At 35.7% G+C, this 25,146-nt stretch overlaps 1 protein-coding gene across 6 annotated transcripts in view; it reads left to right on the top strand.

Moving 5' to 3' along the window:
* CDIN1 (CDAN1 interacting nuclease 1) overlaps positions 1 to 25,146 on the top strand; it is a 230,925-nt gene that overhangs the window by 125,713 nt on the left and 80,066 nt on the right. For all 6 annotated transcript variants that reach the window (XR_008671879.2, XM_019011231.3, XM_019011232.3 and 3 more), the window contains 2 exons: positions 4,210 to 4,275; positions 4,843 to 4,948. Coding sequence is in view for 5 of the 6 variants with exons in the window: in XM_019011231.3 (XP_018866776.3) it covers positions 4,210 to 4,275; positions 4,843 to 4,948 (172 nt within the window). In the remaining variant the exon portion in view is untranslated. The remainder of the gene's footprint in view (positions 1 to 4,209; positions 4,276 to 4,842; positions 4,949 to 25,146) is intronic.

Raw genomic sequence — 25,146 nt, forward strand, 5'->3', positions numbered from 1 at the left:
GAAATTGTGTAATTAGTACTTAATTGCTTTGGATATTTTGGGCATTTGGAGAGGAGGGTAATTCAAAGGCCAGAGAAATTAAACTTTCAGAATGTTCTTTATGCGTCTGTAATTTCTTTTTAAAAAATGCCCTCTAAAGACAGCCCTGACAACTTAAAAATGAATGAAGACCTGGGTTGTTTTTAAAAATTAACATCATCTTTGGATGTGGTTTTATTGATTTATTTAAGATAAATTGGAGAGAGGACCATTGAAGTGCTAGAAAACAAGGTACTATCTAGTTCATCTCCTTTTCAGGCAGGTGTTGTCTAAATAGCTCACAGATGGCAGTCTTCCTCTCTTAACATTTCAAGATCTTCCAAGATGAAAATAAATTTTTCCCCACTTTAAAAATATTACATTTGATCAAATTTAAATATTTGCATAATTAAGAATGGTATATGGTCTGCTGGGACCAACTGCAACTTGGTTGACATGGGCACTTATCCTGTATCTGCAGTGATTTGAGAGGTCTAGGTCTTGTTTGGTCATTTAACTTCTCTAGGCCAGTTATATTGTGTATAAATTGGAATGTTGGACTAGTAATCTCTACAATTTTACTAGTTCAGAAAAGTTTCTGAGGCACCCATTATCTAAAAATCTATGTTTTGTGAATCTGAAGGTTAACAGGTCTGCTTTTAAGTGATAATATTCCTATGTTAATTTTGATAATGAGCACTTGAACTATGACATTAATGAACTTAATGGTTATGAAATATATTGGGTTTTTAAATATATACCTTAAACCAGAAGACCCTTACTTTGTATCTACTGTAGTTGCTGAATAAGACACATATGCAGGATTTGAAGATTGGTTTCATATTGATTCCCAACCATTTGTGGAAGTCATACTAAAAGTACTATTTCATATTATTGCCATTACCTTTTTTTCATTCTAACTAATATTATTTTTACTTTGTTCTTAATCTTTATCATTTTTTCTTGAAGAAAACATCTTATATTACTGTTGAAGAAACAGTTTATGTTACTTAAACATCTAGTTTCCACTTAGAAAATTCAAAGAATCATAAGTAACTACTTGGCTCAAACATACGCAGTTTTATAAGAGCCTGTATGAAATGTGTGATTCTCAAGGAAAACATAAATTGTAAAACTGACTATAAAAGAGATATATATATCAACAGATCAGTAGCCAAAGGAAAAAGAGTTGCCCACCCAACAATGGCACCAGGCACAGATTGGGTTTTGTGGAGGAATTCTACTAAAATGTTAAGGAGTGGATAGGTCCAGTGTTATTTAAAATACTTGAGGCCAGGCATGGTGGCTCATGCCTGTAATCCCACCACTTTGGGAGGCCGAGGCAGGCAGATTATTTGAGGTCAGGAGTTTAAGACCAGCTTGGCCAACATGGGGAAACCTTGTCTCTACTAAAAATACAAAAATTAGCCAGGCATAGTGGCATGCACCTGTAATCCCAGCTACTTGGAAGGCTGAGGCAGAAGAATCACTTGAACCCAGGAGACGAAGGGTGCAGTGAGACGAGATCGCTCCACTGCACTCCCACATGGGCGACAGAGCAAGACTTCATCTCAAAAAAAAAACAAAAAACAAAAAAAAAGCTTGACTTCAAAGAAAAATTTTCCCATCAGTATTAAGGAAAGAGATGCTGTCTTTTTTACAAAATTGAGATGAACCTCAGATGAACATGTAGAACAGACAGTTGGGACCAAGGATGAAAGATAACAGTGAGAGTTCTCCAATAAAACCTTGAACTTTGATCCTAGTTGGTGCTTTTGTGCCTTGTTGATAATTAGGGAATTAAATTAAGAAAGGAAATTATTGTCAGTCTGGATAGGCTTTGTAAAGACATGGATACTGTTAAACATGCACTTGTATTTTACTCATTCATCTTTTGGGGGCATTAAGTGTCCTGGGGCCTAGAACAGTGAACAAGGCCACCTGTTTCGAAATGCTGCTTCCTACCCTGGTACCATCATTTCATCTCAACTTTGCCAAGTTGTTACCTCGTCCTTTCTTAGATCTAGGATGAAGGAAGCAAGCCAAAGGTTGAAACAGAGGAGATGGGACAGTGAGAGTTTAGTAAATAGATTAAAGGAAGAAGATACCCAATACACAGCATTTTACATGTTTGGCATAACCTCTTTACTATAAAAACTAGAAGTCTAATATCACCAATGGTGACAAAGACTTCCAGATGCTATCCTTTGGCTACAATTATTATTGAATCAGCTTCATGTTGAGAGAGAAAGAGTGAGAGGGAGGGAGAAAGAGAGACAGGGGTGTGTGTATGTGAGAGAGAGAGAAAGAGAGAGCGAGCCAGTTGTAGTTTGTTGAAGTTCACCACAAAAAGATGGGAAGGATCCCCAGCCACACTTGATGTTTTGTGTTTAAGTTTTGAGGTTTGGGATTGTTAATTTTCGTATTAAGTCAGCCATGCAATTTAAATTGTAGATATTATGTTAGTAATTTTGGTGCAGTGAACAGGAGTGCAGCATCTGTCTTTTAAAGGGATTTTTATGTGTGCATTTGGATTGCTTGGTGACCTTTGAAATTTTGTTTTGCACTGTTATCAGAAGCGTAATCATTTTTCTTTCTGAAGCAGATTTTAACATCTGAAAAGGTTGATGAAGCTAGGATAGTTTTAGTGAAATATTAATCTATCTTTTTTAATGTCACCATTGCTTTTAAAACTGTTCATCAGCTACCGGAAACATCAGCTTAAGGCACTGGAGTTGATTTTAATTAAATATTCTCATTGTGGTCAGAGTATAGTTACAGAACAGAAACTTGTCCAGTCTTCTTCATCTACAGCTCACTTTCCAAATTCTCTTGTTTTTAAAGTCATATTATTTCAATCTGTATTTCTTTATCTCAATAGTTAACTTGAGATTTTTTATATTTCAAGGAGGGGAGATTGTTCTGAATACTGGCACCAATCCTTCAAAATCTAGACAGCTTAAGGATATTGACTTTTAACAAAATTTAACTTAAATGTCTACTTTAAATATGTGTCTTGTCATTAAAAGGTTATTTACATTTAAAATGCTGACCTTTCAAGATGTGCACAAGAGTGTTCTAAAACAGAGTTTCTGAACATTGGCCATGAAACCACTGTCTTGGGCTGACAAATGGATTGGAAATAAGCTACCCAACACTGGGAATGGGCCATTAATTTTAATCAAAGGTGATGCAGGAAGGCGAATGGGATGCATGACAGTGTCAACAGCCCAGTAGGTGTTAAGAGACCACACAGCCTTCCTTGTTACTTGGTCGGGCCATTAGTTGAGGTTGGGTGAAGACAGAAAGCCATGTCTGGAATTGAATGACCAGGTCACTCCAAAATCTAATGGAGAACTCCCCATTTCAGAAATCACATTGTACTGCCATTAGAAGTCAAGGACAGCATTTAGAAAATATTGGTGGATTTTTTTTTTTTTTTTTTTTTTTTAACAATCACCTTTCTAGTTTTTCCCAACTTGGTCAAGCTTCCTGTTTTCCTGCCTTCTTTCCTTCTGAATAGATCGTTGATATTTACAGGGGACTAAGAAATCGAACAGACTTAGGAAAAAAAATCTTAAAGCCGTAAAATTGCTTTTCAGATTTACATATTGTTATAAAACTCAGGTAAATGCCAGAAACAATAGCATACCAAAGGAATTAAGCAGGATAACTAATTCTTTATGGTGATCTCATTGTCCTTGTCTCTTTCTTGTGTGTGGGAATAGTTTCACTAATTGAAACTAAACTTTCGTAATTGCTTTATTGAAGGCATTTTTTCATAACTGTAAAGGCCACTGTGCTTGCCCCTTTACTATAAATTTTCAATACTGGCTGATAACATTTGTAATTTTCACAGCGGTGAAAGCCTTTATTTTAAATCAGTAAGTATATTACCTCATTTTGAGTACTTTCAATTACAAAAAAGGTAGTGTATGACAGCTTGAACTCGTGATGTTTATAATAACGAAAACATGCAGAAAAAATAATGAAAGAAGCATATCTGAAGCATATTTATGCTTCAGGGTTGTTCAGAAAGTTCATTATTTCTGACACAGCACTGCATGCATAAGAAAGATATGTATGACTACAGTAGTAATTTTTATACATATTTAAGAAATAAAAACAAATATATTCCTATCTTGTTAATTGAATAGTGTTTTAAGTAAATAGTGTTTGTTCTTCCCGTAGATGAAGATCAGCTTCGTGCAAAGGGTTATGACAAAACACCAGACTTCATTTTACAAGTACCAGTTGGTAAGTTCTTTAACTCTGTTATGCATTTGTTTTTAGAGAAAAGGGATGTATTTTTTAATTTTTTTATGTTAATATTAGCTTTATAATATTATAAATGGGTGGATAATTGGAAAATATTACTTTTAAACGGCAGAAAATAATAGGTTCAGAAGAAATCTGTCTTAAAATCTTTTGCATATATTGAGAAATAGACATGTTTTCTAAAGATATTTTGGTTGTCATTTTCAACTTATTTCTCTAAATTTCAAATTCCTTAAACATAGATCTCTTGAAAAGCCAGACTCATTTTGGTCTGCTTGACATGGCACTTGTCGAGTTATACAGGCAGTCTGAGAACTAGGAAAGGGAGTTTTGAAGAATATAATGAAAATCAAAGGGATATGATTGTCACATAAATGTTCTTTGTAATGAACATATACAGTGTGTTGTTTTGTAATTACATTTATAGATGATGGTAAGGGCTAAGCCTGTGCTCATTAATGTGAAGCATAGAGAGGCCTGTACAGAGTTCAGAATTTTCAATCTTCCCCTCCCTTCTCCGTATATTAGTAATGCTTTGTCCCTTAGCTGTAGAAGGGCACATAATTCACTGGATTGAAAGCAAAGCCTCATTTGGTGATGAATGTAGCCACCACGCCTACCTGCATGACCAGTTCTGGAGCTACTGGAATAGGTAAGGTCTCATTATTTTTCTTTTAAGATAAACGATACTCAGCTGAAATCTCATTAGAAAAAATATTTTGTTTAGCTGGTAAAAATGCTAGTAGCCTTTGTTTCTAGTAAATACAGAGTTTTGATTAATGTATTCATTTCAGATAATTTAAACTTCTCTGCTTTCATAATGTTGCTTCATTTTTTAAAACTAAAAATCTCTGCATAAGGTCAAAATTAGTATATATTCCATTTTTCATTCATTTTACAATAATATTGGTGTCACTTAAAATACAGATAATAAGATGTGGTGTATATTACAGTATTGACACTGAACTTTTATCCTTTTGATGTGAAATTTATGCTTACTCAGACCTTAAAATAATTTATCCTCAGCTCTCTGAGGAAAGTATCCAAATGATATGAAAGATGGAAATGATACACCTTCCAAGAATAGAGAATAGTTTACCTACCAACTCATATTAACGTTCCCAAAGACATGGAAATCTCAGCGTTAAGAAAGGAGTGGGAGGGTCTTATTTTACTGATTATCTACCACATGTCCGGGAAGTTACTTTTGTCCCCATTTTACAGATAACTAAGCTGATAGTCAGAGAAAATGATGTGCTGTAGAGCTAGTTATCATGGGGCTGCATTTATCTCTCACTCCCAAATCTGTGTGATTTCCAGCACAACCCTATTGTCATTTACAATACAACCTTCCAAACTTTGGCTTTTTCTATTATTGCAGTCCCAAGTATTCACACTACATGTTTTTTCCCCCTTAGAACAGGAATGCCAGCCAACAGTAAGAATACAATAATAAAATGACATTGGCTCAGATCCTTAAGATTGAGACAGTAGCATCTGTGGGTAATAGCCTTGTGCTAGGGTAAAAACAGTGACCAGCTACAGAATTTGGCATTATATTGTTACTCAGCTTTACAAAAGGCCAGTGGACCTCGCCTGTGGCAGCTGTGCTAAACTAAGCCCACTTTTTGCCATGGTAACAATGATCATGACAAAATGCTGAATGTAATAGCTTTCTTGATTTTCTTGTGTAATTGTGCGTGGCATCCGAGCTTTACTTTACAGGGATGGAGGAGGAAAGTGCAAAATGTTTTAGAAATCAATGCTGTTTCAGCGTTTCCTGTGTTTTATTCAGCCATTATTCAAATTAGCAGTAATGTGGCAAATTGAATTTTAGATTTTTAGCAATTTTATGATGAGTTTGAAATAGTAAAGAAAGCATCATTTTTGGTAGTATAGGGAAAGCAATGACAGGAAAATCAAATTGCATAAGTTTAGGTTGCTAAAGTATTTAAAAAAAAACTGATAAGCTCAATCAGTAGGGAGGTAGACTGTTTCCCCTGCTTTGGTACCAGTCATATCTTTTCTAAGGAACAATTACAAACCAAATCCCAAATACTAGAGCTTACTTCAAAATTCCAAATTATCTTTCTTCTAAAACAACTCAATTATTTATTGAGTACCTACTGTGTACTTAACATTCACCATTTAGAGACTGATTAAATAATCTAGTCACCTGGATGATAGATTTAGGGATTATTGACATGCCTGGAGGATGTCTGTGTGATAGATAATTTAATACAATTTCCTTTGGATTTTATATCACTTTGTTGCATTCTACTTTTACCCTTCTGGTGATGTTTTACTTAGACTACTATTGATTTACATTCCCTGAGCACATTGTTTGAATATATACTGGCTAAGTGAGCATAATTCATTTAGGGCATGATGTGTGATACGGGAATGTTAGCCTTGGTTTTAAATGGTCCAGATCATTTAAGGAGTAAATGTCACAGAAGTCACTGATGTTACCAAAGTTCTGCAGAGAGGCCAAGAAATGCAAGTTCAAAAAGGAACATTTAGTGCCCAGGTTTGAAATGGAACTTTGGGGTATTTACTTATGTATAAAATTTGTAACATATGATAATGATACAAGCTGACCGGTGATGGAGTATTTTGACAGAAGGAGAATTTACCCCATTTGTGAATTTATGGGATCCTCGTCTTCTCGTATTTTGCCTCAACACAACTCATGTATATTAGCAATTGCTAAAGTTCTTCAGTATATAACTTTAGCAGCTTCTAAAGTTCTTCAGAATTGGAAGAAATTCTCTCCCACCTGTAGGTAGCCTTTCAAGGAGGCTATTGGTTAGAAATTGGGCTTTTTGCTTTATTCATGTGATAAGCCTCTAGTTTATATAAAAACCAATATTACCTAATTGTCCCACTATTTTGAGATTAAAGATTGGATTTTACAATAAGACTGTTCAATTACTATTTATAGACTAATGCTTTTTTTTTTTTTTTTTTTTTTGAGATGGAGTCTCACTCTGTCATCCAGGGTGGAGTGCAGTGGTGTGATATCGGCTCACTGAAACCTCCGCCTCCCGGGTTCAAGTGATTCTCCTGCCTCAGCCTCCCAAGTAGCTGGGATTACAGGTGCCTGCCACCACTCCCGGCTAATTTTTGTGTTTTTAGTAGAGAGGGGGTTTTACCATGTTGGTCAGTCTGGTCTCGAACTCCTGACCTCATGATCCACCTTTCTTGGTCTCCCAAAGTGCTGGGATCACAGGCGTGAGCCACTGCGCCTGGCCTAGACTAATGCTTTTGTATAAATCCATTTCCCACACAAATAACTACAGAGCCACCAATTTTTAGATTAACATTTCTATAAGAGTTTTCTTTTATAGTAAATTGATATTCTTACTCAGCTTAACTAACCTTGAAAACATTTAAATTTTACAATGTAGTCATCTTCCCCAAAATCAGTGCTACTGAGTAAAGAACATAAGCAGCCGTTCCTACAAGCACATCTCCATCCCAAGTCCCAGTTATGAACCTTGGTTAAACAACTACTCAAAACTCTGTAGTCTCTACTTCTACAGAGTTAAAGGAGATAAAGAATGCCTCTGGGAAGCATTTGGACCATAAATATAACCCCAAATTATATAAGGCTACCAGAAAATACATTTCCTTATGAAATCAACACACAAAAAGTCTTCTAATCCTATTTCTCTAATCAAAAGGTGAGTTCTTTGACAATTTGGCATCTATTACTAAGTATACTTTTATACTGAGATGATGACTTGTAAAGAAAGAAACCAATTCTACCAGTCTAAGGTCAGATTACATATATGGTCTCTAATGTGTGACCTTTCAAAGAGGCAGGGATAGACACATTGTCCTTACTTTTGGTGGTTTGAGATAAAGTGGGTCAGTTTGAATGAAAATATTGAGTGACCTTAAATGACAGAGAAAGAGCCATATGCTATAAAGCACATGAACAGTGACCAACAACCACTGATCAAGAACATGGAAATTGCAACTGCAAGTTTCAGCCCCTCCATCTGCCATTCCAGTCACATTCTGGCACGTTCTCATTAGAGACATCTCTTTAAAACCAAAGTGCACTTTGTTGATATACCTCTCTGCTTCTCTCAAAGAAAATCTAAGCTTCTTGGCTGGAACAAATGGGGGCAAAATTTGTTTTTTCAATTTAGTGATCCTTGAAGTAATGGGAGGAATATTGGGTTTGAATCCAGAGTATGCCACTTTCTGGTCCCATGACTGGGAGCAACTTACTGTGTTTTCTCCTCAATAAAATGGACTGAGTAGAACCTTTTTTGCCCTATTACTCTGAAGATCAGTTATTTAATATATGCAAAGCACTTTCACAGTGCCTGGCAGTCAAAAAAATATTAGTTCCCCTCTGCCTGTTTTTCTGTATACCACTGATGAAGTTTAGAAGTCTTCCGACTAGACATTTTTAATTGCCTTCTTTGCCACATAAACTACTCAGCTAATTTCAGCACTCAGCTTTGCTGACATCTCTTTGAGAAACCTTCCTGCATTCTAGGATTGGGTTTGATGCGCCTCCTGTGTTTTGCTAATAATTTCGTAACATCTATCAAACATTGTCATCGCTTGTTTACTTGTCAACCTCCTCCAATTAATGTTGAGTTCCATCTTATCTACTGGTTTTATCCATCTTTGGTTGTCCAGAATCTGGCATATAGTAGGTGATAGTAGATATTTATTGATTGTATTTACTGATGTCTGACAGACAATAATGTTTTGAATCGGCCATTGAGGAATTTGTCAGGCATTGTGACATTAAGCCATAGTACAATCGAATTTTTTTCTTTGAGAATTCAACTCGAAGGATAGTGAGGAAAATGCCTGATTTTTCTGAAAAACTTTTATGCACTTTTCAAATGTGTAGACTTTTGCAGTCCTATTTCATGAAATAGAGCATAAATGTATTTAATATAAAGATTTTTAAAAACAGAAAATAACTGAGAACTAAATGACAAATGCACTTTATAAAGGTTTTTAGATAAATATGTATAATCTTATGTTGGTCGGTTGCTTTCCCAAAACTTCAGACAGCTCTCTCATTTGAAATTTGACACAGAATACCGTGAAAATTCTAAGCAGAGGATAAACTCTAGTTTCTTTAAGGGTTGCATGAAACTGGGCCTGGAGCAAGAGTACAAATGGAGCCTTATATACTATGTGTCTAAATATGTAAAGTTACATATTAAGTTAACAGACCTTAAATAAAATATATTCTATTCTACATGAAGAGCTGAAAGTTTAGATTTGCATAAGAATTCCTAGATTCCTTGGATTTCCAGGCTCCGTGTGTCAGTGCAGGGAGAGGTGGTCCCACTGCACAGCCTGCCTTCCTTTTCTTCCCACCCTCAGCTCCATCCTACACCTGGAAAGGTGTCAAGCACATGCCCAGCCTGCATATCCAAGCTCCACGTACATTCCCATAAACCACTGCTCTCAGGCCAGAGTTGCACACTCTGGTTGTCTGCCCTCTTATCAGGTGAATGAACCTGAGAGAAAGGGCCCTCCAGGCCCTGGGAATGGTCTCAGAGCTATAAGATCAGGAAGTTCTGAGGTCACTGATACCTGGAATGTGGCCTAGAAACTGGTTGAGGGAACAGGTGTCAGATGGGGATGTTTCCTTGGCCCCATAAACTCCTTACTTCATGGATTCAGATATAACTAGACAGGGGCCAGAGCAGAGTTACCTAAAGCTTGGGTGCAGGACATGGACCTCTCTTGATTGGCTCTAAAGGACAGTATTAAATGAAGCAAGTGCATAGATCTTTGAAAGCCATTTCTTGTTCTGATGTTAGGATAGGAGGCGAGATGAGCACCAGAGGAAATATGGTCTTGATCACATTTATGTACCACGGAAACGATTAAGAGCTGAGTTCTATCTGTCAGATTTTTGAACCTTTGGCTCCAGAGAGTCTACTCTCCTGAAGGCAATGCTAAGCTAATACCTTCTGCCACAGAATTGATTTGACTTTAGTCCATACCTCTAAGTATTTTTTAAAGATCAGTTATTTACTCAATGGTCTGGCAGTTGCTTTCTCTGGTTTGTGATAGCTTGAGAGGAGAGGCATTTAGAATGGGAATGCCAACCAGTTAGAGTTAAGGAAGATATTTTTCAGAGCATGGCCGAAGTTTTTCCTGTATTAAGATACTTTCAGGAACCCTGCAATTAGCCAAATCACAGATTTCCAGTTATTTCGGTCTTGTTAAAAACAAGGCTGATCACATCTTGTCTTAAGTTGGAGTATGTGCCTTAGCAATAGAAGCTCTTGCAAACCTTTAATTACAGCAGCCTCAGAAGCAGCACTGCTGCCGTATACTATCAAGTAGCAATAACAAGTGACAGATTGACTAATAATTAGCAAATGCTCTGAAGGGGGCTTCGATAAGGGTAAAATATGATTTACTTTTTCCATCTCTTAAAATTGAGTTGGTTGTGAGATATTGATGTCCCATTGTTCCAGACAGATACTTGACACTGTTGCTAGCTGGAGTAACCTCAAAATATTTTATCAGGATGAGGGAAGTGTTTTCTGTGTATAGAGTACTTTGAGAAAAATGACTTCTCATAATGGTTATAATGGATAAGTATCATTTTTTCAGCATGTTGAATGTGAATAACAAGACTTTTCTAAGTGAGGAATTCATATTTTCTGCCATCATTCATTGATTTTAACAAAACTGAGCAAAGTATAGAAATGTTATCTTAGGCCTTTAGAGTGATATTCGTAATAAGGAGACAATTGTTGAGAAACTAGAATGACTTAAATCAAAGAAAACAGATCTATAAGGGAATGTCAATGAATTATAGTTTCTCTGGCTAGAAAGACATCTAAATGATTACTCTTTTTCAAGCATATGTAAGATTTTTACAAGAGGGGTATATTGACCAGTTTCACAAATCCAGGGGACCAGAGAATTGTTGAGAGGATGACTTCGTGTTGACACCCACTATGACAAAGTTAATCTGAGTCATGTATAGCTCAGAAATCTTACATCAAACCAAACCAACAAGCAAAGGATTGAGTGGCCGTTCTAGGAATGGGAACACACCATTATGATCATCCAGAGAGGGTAAGGGAAAAATAAATGAGAGTTTACCAATATCGGGAGTACAGTTATTGTCAAGAACCCAAGAATACAGAGTCTATTTCTGAGGCTAATTCTAGAATAATGGAGATCAGGTCAAAATTGATACTAAAAAGGCTTGGAGTCTAGCTTAATGGTTCTCAAAGTTTACTGTGTGTTAAAATCACATGGGGGTTGTTTTTAAAATATCGATGTTGGCTTTACCCTATTTTAATTGGTGTGCAGTGCAGCCTGGACTCTGGGATTTTTGTTGTTGTTGTTCTGTTTGAAAACTATGATGAGGTTAGTCTGTATCTAACATTGAAGTCAGACTCTTCTTTACCGAGCCTCGACTTGCTAGCTAGCCGTAGCATTCTTAGCTTATCTGCTTCCAAACAGAGTCTTCATGAAATAGTTGCTTTATGAAGAAATACAAGTCCAGGTCAGCAAACATTTACAGGCACTGTGTTAGGCAATAGGGACTCAGCCCCTGCCTTTGAGGGGTTAACAGTGAGAACTGAGCAGTAAACTGCAGAGGCAGCACCTGAACCCAAGTCTCTTTGTGAACTCCACACCTATGCTCTTTCTACTCCACCGGCAGCTTCATGTCTGTCATGGTGGTAAATACGTTGGAAGAGGCTACTTTGTCAGTTAATGGGCTTGCTAAGCTAAAACTACAACCCTCTCCAGCATACAAGTTTTAGATATTCACCTTAATGTGGTTGGAGAAAATGGACCATTTGTTCTCTGTTCTTCAAGAGCCTATATTCTGTATTTTAAAAAACAACTTTATTGCAGTATAACTGACACAGAATAAACTCATATTTAAAGAGTACAATTTAATGTTTTATATAAACCTATAAAATTGTCACCATGATAGAGATAGTGAGCATACCTGCCACCCCTAGGTTTCCTGATGCCTCTTTATAATCCACTTTCCTAATCCCTTCAATTCTCCCTGCACCTCTGTAACCACTGATCTGCTTTCTGTGACTGTTGATTACTTTGCTTCTACTATTTTATGTAAATAGAACTATGCAGCATGTACTTCTTTTTGTCTAGCCTTTTTTACTCAGCATAATTATTTCAGGATAATATATGTTGAATGTACCAATAGTTCATCTTTTTATTGCTGAGAGGCATTAAGTAGCATGGCTGTTCCACTGTTTATTTATCCATTCACCTGTTTATGGACATTGGGCTTATTTTTAGTTCTGGCTATTACTAATAAAGCTGATCTGAACAGTTTTGTAAAATATTAACATGATTTCATTACTCTTGAGTAAAGATGTAATGTAATCATTTCATACCTGGGAATGAAATGATTGGGACATAGGGTGGGAATATTTTTACCTTTTTACAAAATGACTAAACTCTTTTCTGAAGTGGTTATACCATTTTATATTCCCACCAGCAGCTTATGATAGTTCCTTCTGCTTCCCATCTTCCTCATCACTTGGTATGGTCAGTCTTTTTAACTCAAGGCTTTCTAATAGTTGTGTAAAAATGTGTTAATGTGATTTTTAATTTGCATTTTTCTAATGATAAATTATATTGAGAATCTTTTCTTATGTTTATTTGCTGCCTGTTTTCTTGGAAAAGTTTCTCTTGAAATCTTTGCTTCATTAGTTAATTGAGTTGCTTTCTTATTATTGAGTTTTGGTAGGGCATTTTTATTTTATATTTTAGTATTCTGGATATAAGCTTCTTGAATGTAGAAATGGTTCTAGAACCCTTTTTTGAGAAGACTCTCTTTTCTCCACCTAAATTACCTTTGTACAATTGTCAAAAATCAGTTATTCATATACGTGTGGGCCTGTTTCTGAGTTCTCTGTTTGTTCCATCATCGGTTTGTCTATACCAATTCAACACTGTTTTGATTACTGTAACATTATAATTTTGAAAACAGATAGTAGGTCCTCCAATTTTGTTATTCTTTTCAAAGTTACATTTTGCTATTCAAGATCTTTTTTACCATATGAATTTTAGAGTCAGCTTATTAATTCCTATAAAAGCCTGCTGCGATTTAGATTGGGATTACATTGAATTTACAGATCAATTTGGGAAGAATTAACATCTTAATAATATTGAGTCTTCTGATCCATGAACCTGACATCTCTCCATTTATTTAGGTCTTTTAACATTTTTCTCAGAAATTGTTCTGTAGTTTTCAGTGCACAAATCTCACATTTTTTGTGTTGATTGAATGATGGCTATGTAAGTACTTCATAGTTCTTAATAATATTAGTAATGATAGTTTTGTTTCCATTTGTTCATTGCTACTATAGAGGAATACAATTGATTTTGTATTTTGATTTTCTATACTGCAATAAAACCCATTTATTAATAGTTTACATCATTGGTGGAAGTGATAGGATTTTCTACATAGACAACTATGTTGTTTATAAAGACTATTTTACTTCACTTTCAATTTGTATGCTTTTTTTTTTTTTTTTTTTTTTTTTTGCTTTTGCTTTTGCTTCATACAAAAGTGAATGGTAAGAATGGACATTGTTGTCTCACTGCTGATCTTAGAAGAAAGATTTTAGATCTTTTCACCATTAAGAATGATGTTAGGGGTGAGCACAAGTGACTTAAGCCTGTAATCCCAGCACTTTGGGAGACCAGTGCGGGAGAATCTCTTGAGGCCAGGGGCTCAAGACCAGCCTGGGCAACATAGTGAGACCCTGTTTCTATTAAAAAAAAAATTAGCCAGGCATGGTGGCACACACTTGTAGTCCTAGCTACTCAGAAATCTGAGATGGGAGGATCACTTGAGCCCAGGAATTTGAGGCTGCAGTGAGCCATGATCATACCACACTGCACACTAGCCTGGGCAGTAGAGTGAGACTCTGTCTCTAAAATAAATAGAAAAGACTGATGTTAGCTATAGGTTTTTGTAGATGCCCTTTATCAGGTTGAAGAAACTCCCTTCTAGTCCTGGGTTGCTACAAGTTTTTATCAAAAATTGGTGTTGGATTTTTGTCAAATGCTGTTTCTGCATCTATTACGATGATCATATAAGTTTCTTAAATTAGTCAATATAGTGAATTAATACTGATTGATTTTTTAATGTTATACCAACCTTGCTTTCCTGAGATAAACTGCATTTGATTATGAAGCAATACACTTTTTATATTTTGCTGGATTTGATTTGTTAAAATCTGTTAGGAATTTTTGCATCTATGTTTATGAGTGATACAGGTTCATGTTTTATTTTTCCTTCTAAAGTATTTATCTGGTATTGGTATTAGAGTAATGCTGGCCTCTTAGTATGGGTTGGGAGGCATTTCCTCCTCTAATTTTTTTGAAAAGTTGGCACAGAATTGCTATTATTTCTTCCTTAAATTTTTGGTGAGATTCCCCAGTCAAAGCATCTGGGCCTGTGGTATTTTTTTGGTGAAAGATTTTTAACTATAAAATCGATTTCTTAGTAGTTATAAGACATTCAGGTTATGCCTTTTTTTTCTTGAATGAGCTTTGGCACTTTGAGTCTTTCAAAGTGTTTGTCCATTTAATCTAAGTTGCGGAATGTTTTGGCATAATCTTGTTGAAAATATTCCCTTATTATCTTTCATTGTCTGTAGATATGTCTCCTTTCTAATTCCTGATATTGATAATTGTGTCTTCTTTTCTAGATCAATCTGCCTAGAGGTTTATCCATTTTATTGTTCTTCTAAACGAACCATTTTTTTATTTGTTTTTTTTAAATATTGATTTTCTTTTTTCTCTTTCATTGGTGTGTAATCATACATTATTTTCTTTTTGTGTATTAATTTCTGTTTAGTTTGCTCTTCTTTTTCTAGTTTCCTAAGGTGGAAAACTGAAGTTGTTGATTTTAATTCATTTTTTTCCAATATAAACATTTTATTTATTTATTATTTATTTATTTATTATTTTTAAAATTATACTTTAAGTTCTAGGGTACATGTGCACAACGTGCAGTTTTGATACATAGGTATACATGTGCCATGTTGGTGTGCTGCACCCATTAACTCGTTATTTACATTAGGTATATCTCCTAATGCTATCCCTCCTCCCTCCCCCGACCCTATGACAGGCCCCAGAGTGTGATATTCCCCACCCTGTGTCCAAGTGATCCCATTGTTCAGTTGCCACCTACGGGTGAGAATATGTAGTGTTTGGTTTTCTGTCCTTGTCATAGTTTGCTGAGAATGATGGTTTCCAGCTTCATCCATGTCCCTGGAAAGGAAATGAACTCATCCTTCTTTGTAGCTACATAGTATTCTATGGTGTATATGTGCCACATTTTCTTAATCCAGTCTATCATTGATGGACATTTCGGTTGGTTCCAAGTCTTTGCTATTGTGAATAGTGCCGCAGTAAACATACGTGTGCATGTGTCCTTATAGTAGCATGATTTATAACCCTTTGGGTATATACCCAGTAATGGGATGGCTGGGTCAAATGGTATTTCCAGTTCTAGATCCTTGAGGGATCGCCATACTGTCTTCCACAATGGTTGAACTAATTTACACTTCCACCAACAGTGTAAAAGCATTCCTATTTCTGCACATCCTCTCCAGCATCTGTTGTTTCTTGACTTTTTAATGCTTGCCATTCTACGTGGCATGAGATGGTATCTCATTGTGGTTTTGATTTGCATTTCTATGATGACCAGTGATGATGAACATTTTTTCATGTGTCTGTTGGCCACATAGATGTCTTCTTTTGAGAAATGTCTGTTCATATCCTTTGCCCACTTTTTGATGAGGTTGTTTTTTTCTCGTAAATTTGTTTGAGTTCTTTGTAGATTCTGGGTATTAGCCCTTTGTCAGATGGGTAGATTGCAAAAATTTTCTCCCATTCTGTAGGCTGCCTGTTCACTCTGATGGTAGTTTGTTTTGCTGTGCAGAAGCTCTTTAGTTTAATTAGATCCCATTTGTCTATTCCAATGTAGACATTTTAATGCAATAAATTTACTTCTGAGCACTGTTGTGGCTGTATCTCACAAATATTTACATATTGCATTTTCATTTTTATTTGGTTCCACATACTTTCTACTTTTGATTTCTTCTTTGACCCACACTTATTTTGAAGTATGCTGTTTTGTTTTGAAATATTTGAGAAATTTTCAGATATCTTTCTGTTTCTAATTTAATTGCATTGAGATCAGAGAATAAATCTGAATTCTTTTAAATGTATTGAGATTTATGTTATGGCTCAGACTGTGGTTATCTCTGTAAATTTTCTATGTACACTTGAAACTATTCCAATTTTATTTTTGGAGTGTCTTATAAATGTCAATTAGGTCAAACTGGTTGTTTGTGTCATTCAAGTTTTCTGTGTCTTTACATATATGCACTTATCAGAACTCTTCTGAATACTTGAGGGAGACCTATTTAGGTTCCTGGAATTTCTCTCTCTCTCTCTCTCTCTCTCTCTCTCTCTCTCTCTCTCTCTCTCTCTCTCTCTGTCTGTCTGTCTCTGTGGGCAGCTTTCTCCTGCTGATATTCTGCCCTTTAAACTCTAGTTGCCTTGGCTTTCCCATTCTTCTAGCTACAATTCCTCAACTCAGGGAGACTGCTGGACTTCACCTGGGCTCGCCATTTGGACATCACAGCTTGGAAACTCTATTAAGCTGGGCCAATCAAATGGCTCACTCTTTGTAATCCCATCACTCTGGGATTACAGTTCTTCATTGCTTGATGTCTAGTGTTTAAAAACTGTTATGTCATCTATTTTGTTTTTTAACTTTGAATAGAGAGCTAATCCAGTCTTTGTTACCCTAACTTGGTTCCAAGTAGGAGACCTTCAATTATGATTTTAACACATAGTTTGACAGATTTGTGTAAACCAGTTTGTCTTAAAATTAACCTTGTAATCTTAACCTTTGTATCTTTATTAAATCCATTTAACTTATAGACTTCATTGTCATCATGAAAGAGAGTACTGTGCAGTCCTTCAGGTTACTTTCTTTTGAGATCTCTCTCTCTCTCTCTCTCTCTCAGACATCCATATATTCTACCTCTCTTTCCCTCAGGCTTCTGAGAGTTGGAATGGGATTTTTCATTTACAACTTTATGCCCAGCAAAAGGGCAGTCTTTAATATGTTCAAGGCCAAGGATTATAATAAGCATACGGTTGTTAGAAAGCAGCTTTCTTTGGTTATCTACTGGTAGCACTCAGGGCTTCTTATGCCTCTTGGATTAAAATAAAGCAGGCCATATTTTGGTGAGACAGAGCCCTGTTCACAGCAGCTATGCTTTTTCATTTCCTCTGCCTTTAAGGAGCATATGTTCCCATTTCCAAGCATCTTCTGATGTTTGGTATCATTCAGGTATCTCCTGGAATGGATAATGTATAAGTGATGAGGCTACATTGCCCTGGTTTGCCTATGCTCATTCTCTTCTCACATATGTGGAATATGGAAAATGAGTCATGAATGCAATTCGCATGTCTCGTACTCTTCTCATAAAACAGAAATCTTCATGGATACATAATGGCAATGGTGAACATTCTTTCATTCTAATTTCTAATTGACTCTGAAAGTCAAATTCTTATAAAAATTAAATTTCTCCTATGAATTCCCTTTATTCATTAACACAAGTCAATTACATTCACTTGTGTGTGTGTGTGTGTGTGTGTGTGTGTTTTTCTCTCTCCCTTACATTCTTCCAGTTTACTCTTAAGATCTGTGTGAATTCTATTCTCTTAATTTTCTTCCTTTTCTATCTGAATCCCTGACATTGAGATATTTCTTGTGTTTTGGTTACCTTTTCTCACACAGGATTGTACTAGCAAATTATCCTGTTAACCCTTTCTTGCTTCTCTTTATATATTCCCTTTTGCTGTTTCCTTCCCATTTGTTGCTGGCAGCTTGCTAACCATTACCACCACCTCCCATTTTAAATTTAATCTTATAGCTGGTATTTCATTCCAAGTGATCATAAGTTAAAAACTAAAGCCAATTTTTTTTATTTAGTAAAGAGGATTTTTTTTTAGGATTCATCAACTCATATAAATAGGAGGCTATTTTAGTCATCTTTGATAACCAGCTACAATATTTTAAGAGTACTCCATATTGATTAAGAATGTATTAAAAATGAAGTCATTGGTTGTGTGCTAATGGCAGGTATATAAAGCCATATTGAACTCAACACTAGATTAAAATGTTTGATGAGCCCTAATTACCTTTCATTGGTTTAATGTGAGGTATTTTTTACTACTTCATATTTCTTTTATTTATTTTTTATTTTAGAGACAAGGCTTTACTTTGTCAGCCAGGCTAGAATGAAGTGGTGCACTGGTAGCTCACTGCAACCTTGAACTCCTGGTCTCAGGCGATCTTCCCACCTCTGTCTCCCAAAGTGCTGAGACTATAGGCCCGCCGTATTCCTAATGCAACAAGTTCTAGCAAACTGGCCCATCAGTAGTGGCATAGATATACAGTTAAATTCAGCTGATGTTTAATAAGTTACTTCTATGTAGAAATAGCATATTATACATTTCAGAGCATACAAAGGTGAGCAAAACTTAATCTTGCCTTCAGTGAATTTAATTCAAACTAATAGGGAAACAAAGATGTACACTGATCATAATAACAGCTAACACTGAACACCAATTATGTTCAAGGTGCTGGTTTAAGCACTTACATGTATTTTCCACTCTAATCCACATAACAATCCTATGAGGTAAATGCTAGTATTTTATCTCTATTTCATATGAGAAAGTTGAGCTATGAAGAGGTTAAGTGCCCAAATCAAGGTCACAGAGCTAGAAAGCCAGTGGAGTTTTTTGAATAGACGAGTGACATGATTAGGACCTAACTTTAGGATGGATATTCTGGTAGCAGTGCTTAGATTGAATAGAAACAAGAATTTGGAAATAGGGACACTATTGCTATTAGTCATCCATATTGAAATAATCCATTAATTCCCAAATTATAGTGGTAGTAGTGGAAATGGAAGGGGACCATATAGACTTGTAGAGATTATAAAGACAGGATTCACAGAATTTGTCAAGTAATGCCAACATTCAATACATCAGTAAAAGTGTTGCTGTATTAAGTGGTTTAGAATAGAGATAACTTTGAGGTTTTAATATTGGTGGTGGCAAAATAATGATGCTATTAAAGAATTGGGAATAGAAAATAATGTAGGTTAGCAATAACTTCAGTTGGGATGTTTAGAGATGTCCAAAGGCAACTGGGCCGTGGGATAGGAATGTGAGTGATGGGTCAGAGATAGTTTGATTTAGGGATCATCCATGGTAGAAAGAGATTAAGTGGTTTTTCTCAGAGGGAGAGAATAGAAAAATGCCTCTTATAAACAGGGAAAGAAGACACTTGTGACATGACATCATAATAAAGTTTAGAGAACTGATTAACAATAATTATGACTCATAGCAAATTAAATTATTTCTAAATTTACCGACTCCCACCCTTCATCTCTTGCATTTGAACATTTATAAAGTAATTTTAGTCTGGTTGCACTGAATCTGATTATTCAGGGTATTGATAGTTAACCTCACATCAGTTTCTACCATGAGTTATGTGGGTTTAGAAAGTTGTACCAAAATGTACGAACCTAGGGCTTTTAACAATCACACTTGAAAGAAACCTTGGGAGTTGCATTTGTCAAGCAGCTAGCAAAACCATTCATGCATACCCCACATCCAAAGCTCCATCGGCAGCCCAAACATAAAGAACTGAAAGGTCATTCTTCTTCCTGCAATGTGATGGCTTGTTGACGTATTCTGACACAACAGTACAATGCTGAAAGGGTCTGACCTTCCTGCAACACCGAGGGACTCAGGTTTGGTCAGGATACCTGACACTCATTGCATTTCTCTCCTTGCCTTCCTTCTCCTTCACAGATAAACACACTCCTCAAACACAAAGTGCTGCCCTCAGTACAGAAATATTAAATCATTTAAATAGATATAAATGATTGCTTTTTACATTTCTCTTGCCTCTTTTTTTTTTTCCAGTTACCATCAAGCTGAAACCCTTACTTGGAACTATTAATGCTTTTAATTAAAAAATAAAATTAGTTTTTCAAAATGACAAATGTGAATGGAGATTGTTAATAGCTGGAAAGAGAAAAACTAAACAAATGAGGAGGTCTGTATGCTATCTTATGTTTTATAGTCTATCTTTTTGATAGAAACCAATTTATTGGAATCCAGAAGTTTGAGGATTACTTCTGAAGTGCAAGATTAATGTACATAAAGGTAAATTGTAGATAAATTGAAGTAATTATCTCCTGTGTACATAATGTGTTAAAAGGTTGAAGAGTTAGTTGGAGGCAAGAGAACTATCGAGGATTTTCTGCCATTTATAAATTGATGTTCTATGTTAGATTTATCTACTGTGAAGTGGGGCTTTGACTGGTTATCCATATTAGTTTTTAATTTAGTATATCATGGTGGCATGGAGAGGGGAAGAAAAATGTGTACTATTAATGAATTTCTATAAATATAAAAGTAATAACCTAAGTGCTTTTTAAAAAAATACTCTTTTTAATGAGAAGCAGCTATTCAGGAAGATTTTCATGCTGTCTCCACAGCTAGTAAATATAAAATAAGTGCAATAATATTCTCCGAGCATTTAGATTGCACTTTGCAAAGTGTGGAAAGTTTACATATTTGTCATAATATTGGAAAAAGGAGTATTCAAGTATTTCAGTGGTATTGTTTCCAAATGTGATAACTGTCTACCAAATGGAATTAAGATACTTTTGTCCAAGGTAAATATTTTAATGGCATACCCAAAATTAGGACTGAAATTTTGAAGTATTTGTTTTAACTCTTCACCTGTTTTACTCATATCACTGCACTTTTCAGTAACCCCTAGACATCATACATCTTTGTTTGAATCATTTCTCTTCCTATTTTCTCCACCATTTCAAATGGTGTCATGTCACTGGGAACTAATGCCCACTACCAGCTGAGCACATTAGGCTTGTCTACATTACCACTCGGCTTCAGTTCCAATTTCCTGGTATTCCTCATTCAGATCAGACCTCTTAGATTGTGTGCTATGAGAACTGACAGCCCCCCATCCTGCTCTGCTTGCCCAGGGCCTAGTCACACACACTCCACTGTGCCAAGCGTGGCCACCCCCACACACCTTTCTGTTCAGGATTTTGTATAACTTTTAATTGACATTTATGTCTGACATTGTAGATGTACTTCTCATTGTAGAACCTTTATCTACATAGGAATAGTTGAAAACTGCTTTTCACTTAACTATTACATGGATTAATGTTACTTAACAATGACAGGTTTCCCTGCTGAAACTCAAGTGGGCAGATAGTTTCTTGTTTCTAACCATTCTCCATCTAACATTGCAACCCACCACTCAGCACTATTCTCACTAATTGCTTGAGTATACCATTTGAAATGGTATCCATTTGAAATGATAGAGAGAGGGTTAAGTCCTGAGTACAGTATAAACTGTAGTAGAGCCCAGTATAAGGCATTTTTTTTCTATATATGAAACAATCTTTTTAACGGGGTTTATCAGCGACTTAATTTCTATACATATCTTTCCTCTAAATTCACCCCTAGCTACACAGGCATAAATTTACCCAATTGTTTCTAATATAATGGCATTCTATATATATCTTTCCCTCCGAAAGCACAGAACAAAGTTCTGTTGTTTTGCCAGGTTCCTGACCTTCTTTTATAAATTCTTAGTAAAATTTCTTTCATTGTGGTGAGAAAAAAATATATTCTATCAATTATTTTAAAAAGCAATAATTCATTATAGTTGATCATAAATGTCAGGAAGCAAAGACCCAGCTGAAGCATTTTTGTCACTAATCATGCTGTTTTTCTTCTAATTAGTTAATTTACATTTTACAAATTAAGGGTAAAATTCAGACAGAAGATAACATCATAGCTTTAACTGACCCATATTTGTATCTGCCAAATTTAAGTTAATTAGAAATGTAGACGCTGTTTGTTTTATCTGTCAGAAAAGCTCATCTTTTTTCTTAAAAAAAAAAAAAGAAAAAAGTAGACACACTTTTTCCCCCTCAGCATTTATCATCTAAATAATAGTCTTGCCAAGATGGCAGCCTCATAATAAACTCTTTTCAGTGGAGTGATGGGTAATGAAGCTTGCTTGTGAAGGCAGCGAAAAATGTTGTCTGGCCAAATGCATGAATATGATGGCTAGAGAATCAGTGGACTTTCTCAGTCATCAATCTTTTTAGTAGCCTCTTATACATCTGAATATTTTGATAGATGATCTAATAATTGAGTTATCTATCTTTCTAACTATCAGAGTTGCATAAAAATTATTCTCACATGCTACTGAATATTAAATATATTAGGCATCCAGTAAATTTTTCATAAAAGGGCCAAAAGGTGAAACACTGTTGTTATTCTATAAATACCTCTTAATATATTGAGTGTTGAGCCCTCTGACATATCCAACTCTTAACTCTCTCTGTGAGAAGTAGGTATATATTTTAAAAAGAGAACATACCTATTATAAGTAGGACACATAATACTTTGGCTGGTAAAAAGTAGACCCTGGTACATGTGTAGATACAACTCAGTATCGTAAAATGGAATACACTTGTTGGTCTAACACCAGCGACACATTTAATATGACACAAATTTTCCATACAAGAAGCACAGATTATATGCATGCTAAGAATTACTGTATGACTTTGGTGTCTCCATGATTTTGAGAGGAAGATGATCCTACCAAAAGGAAAAACAAAGCTCCCAAATATTCTTGTAACACACAGGTAGTTCTTTCCCCTCATATGGCTTTGTATGTGGAGGGAGGGATTGTTTTTGTTTTTTTGTTTTTTGTCATGCATCACTCTATTAAAAGCTTATCAACAAGTATGCTTCACTGGAATTGAAAAAGTGACAAGGAAAATTGGCAGGAAACAGATGACTTAGAAGTGGGCTTCTCCCACCCCCCTACCATTCACAGTTCTTCAAGGTGACCTTACAGTGATGACTTCCCAGTAACCAACATTAAAATAGTTCTGCCCTGGAAGAGCAGACATTTGTTTGTGGGTCTGAAGGGTTACCAGTCCTCTGCATCTTGAAAGGCACTCAAATGAGCAGGGCCTTGTAAATTGGATTTCTATTAGCCAGCCCTGATGATAGCTCTTCATCAGAGGAATGGGAGGAAGTGCTATCGATAGCTCCACCTCTAAATATCTTTGCTTGTTTTTCTTCCTTTTTTTTTTTTTTTTAATGCCACGCTTATTTTTGGTCTCTCTCATCCAAAATGGTAATGAATGCTAAAATTACCAGAAATAATTGCCTTTAAGGTTTTAAATAAGCCTTAAAATGTGAACAATTTTTTTTTTCTTCTTACGACGAAGTGTTGCTCTGTCACCAGACTGGAGTGCAGTGGCACAATCTCGGCTCACTGCAACCTGCACCTCCCAGGTACAAGCAATTCCCCTGCTTCAGCCTCCCAAGTAGCTGGGACTACAGACGCGCACCACCACGTCCAGCTAATTTTTTCTATTTTAGTAGAGACGGGGTTTCACCATGTTAGCCAGGATGATCTCAATCTCCTGACCTCAGGTGATCCTCCTGCCTCAGCCTCCCAAAGTGCTGGGATAACAGGCGTGAGCCACCACGCCTAGCCAAACAATTATTTTTTAATGGTTTTCAACTGGAAAAGCATTTGGAATGAAAATCAGCAACACAGTGGCCAGAAACAAAAATGGAAAAAATGTCTTAAACCTTGTTTTCTGTTTAATTCCTAACAATGATTTCATCTTACGGTTGTGCTATTTATAAAATTTGAGATGATAGACTTTTTTCTCTTTATTTTTTCTGGATTGAAAATAATAATTCAGGACAGTACCAATTGTGGAAATATCTCTGTGGGTTACACTGAGGAACTAGTACTTTCTAGTAGGTGGATCTTTTCTTGGTTTCAAGACTCTCCATAATTTGGTTGGAAAAAAATGATATTTTATTGTAAGAGCTATCACTGAGAATTTTAAATTCTTAGATATCTATTTAAAATTATACATTTAAAACCATTTGAAATGTCCATATTGGGGAGGTTTTAGGGGAGGGAATAGTCTTTTCTTAATCAAAGTAGCAAACATCTGTGTTCTTTCTAGCCTGTCTTTTGATTAGCATGGCCTCATCCATCACTGGTCTTTGATATGAACACCAAGAAGTCATGTCCTTTTGTTTTAAATGATAAATATGCCTTTGTCATGAATACTCATAGGCAACCCAGGATTTACATCTGAATTGTCAAAGTGTAACTGCCCAGCTCCTGTGATGAGTGACATTATTAGTGAAATAAAGAAGTTTTTAATTTGTCATGGATAGGCCTTAGATGGTGACATTATGAGACTATGTGGGTTGTGGTGCTAGAAAAAGTTGTCCTTCCCCCACTATTTTTCTAAGATTTGTCATTTATCAACAAGAGGCAATCTGCCGCAGGAGGTTCTCTGTGAACATTTTTACTTTAGTGCCATTAGTCTGTCTCTAGGTTTCATTATTTAGGCTAGATGACTGGTAGTACTTATCAAAACTAATGCTATCTGAAGTACCCAGGCTCCTGTTGGTCAAACAACCAGCATCATGATTTGTTCTGTCAAGTTATTATTATCAAAGACAGTGTTTTTTTAAACTTTAGCTTTATTTCAAGGTCTATGTCAATTATATTTTCTAAATACATTTCTTTGACATCTTTGTTCCCACTAACCCACATCTACTCATGTGTATTTATGTATGTGCTATTCATATAAATACATTGACCTATTCATATCTACATATACAATTTCATGTTAATCATCAAAA

This window comes from Gorilla gorilla, chromosome 16 (assembly GCF_029281585.2).
Source record: "Gorilla gorilla gorilla isolate KB3781 chromosome 16, NHGRI_mGorGor1-v2.1_pri, whole genome shotgun sequence".
NCBI classification, from domain to species: Eukaryota; Metazoa; Chordata; class Mammalia; order Primates; family Hominidae; genus Gorilla; species Gorilla gorilla.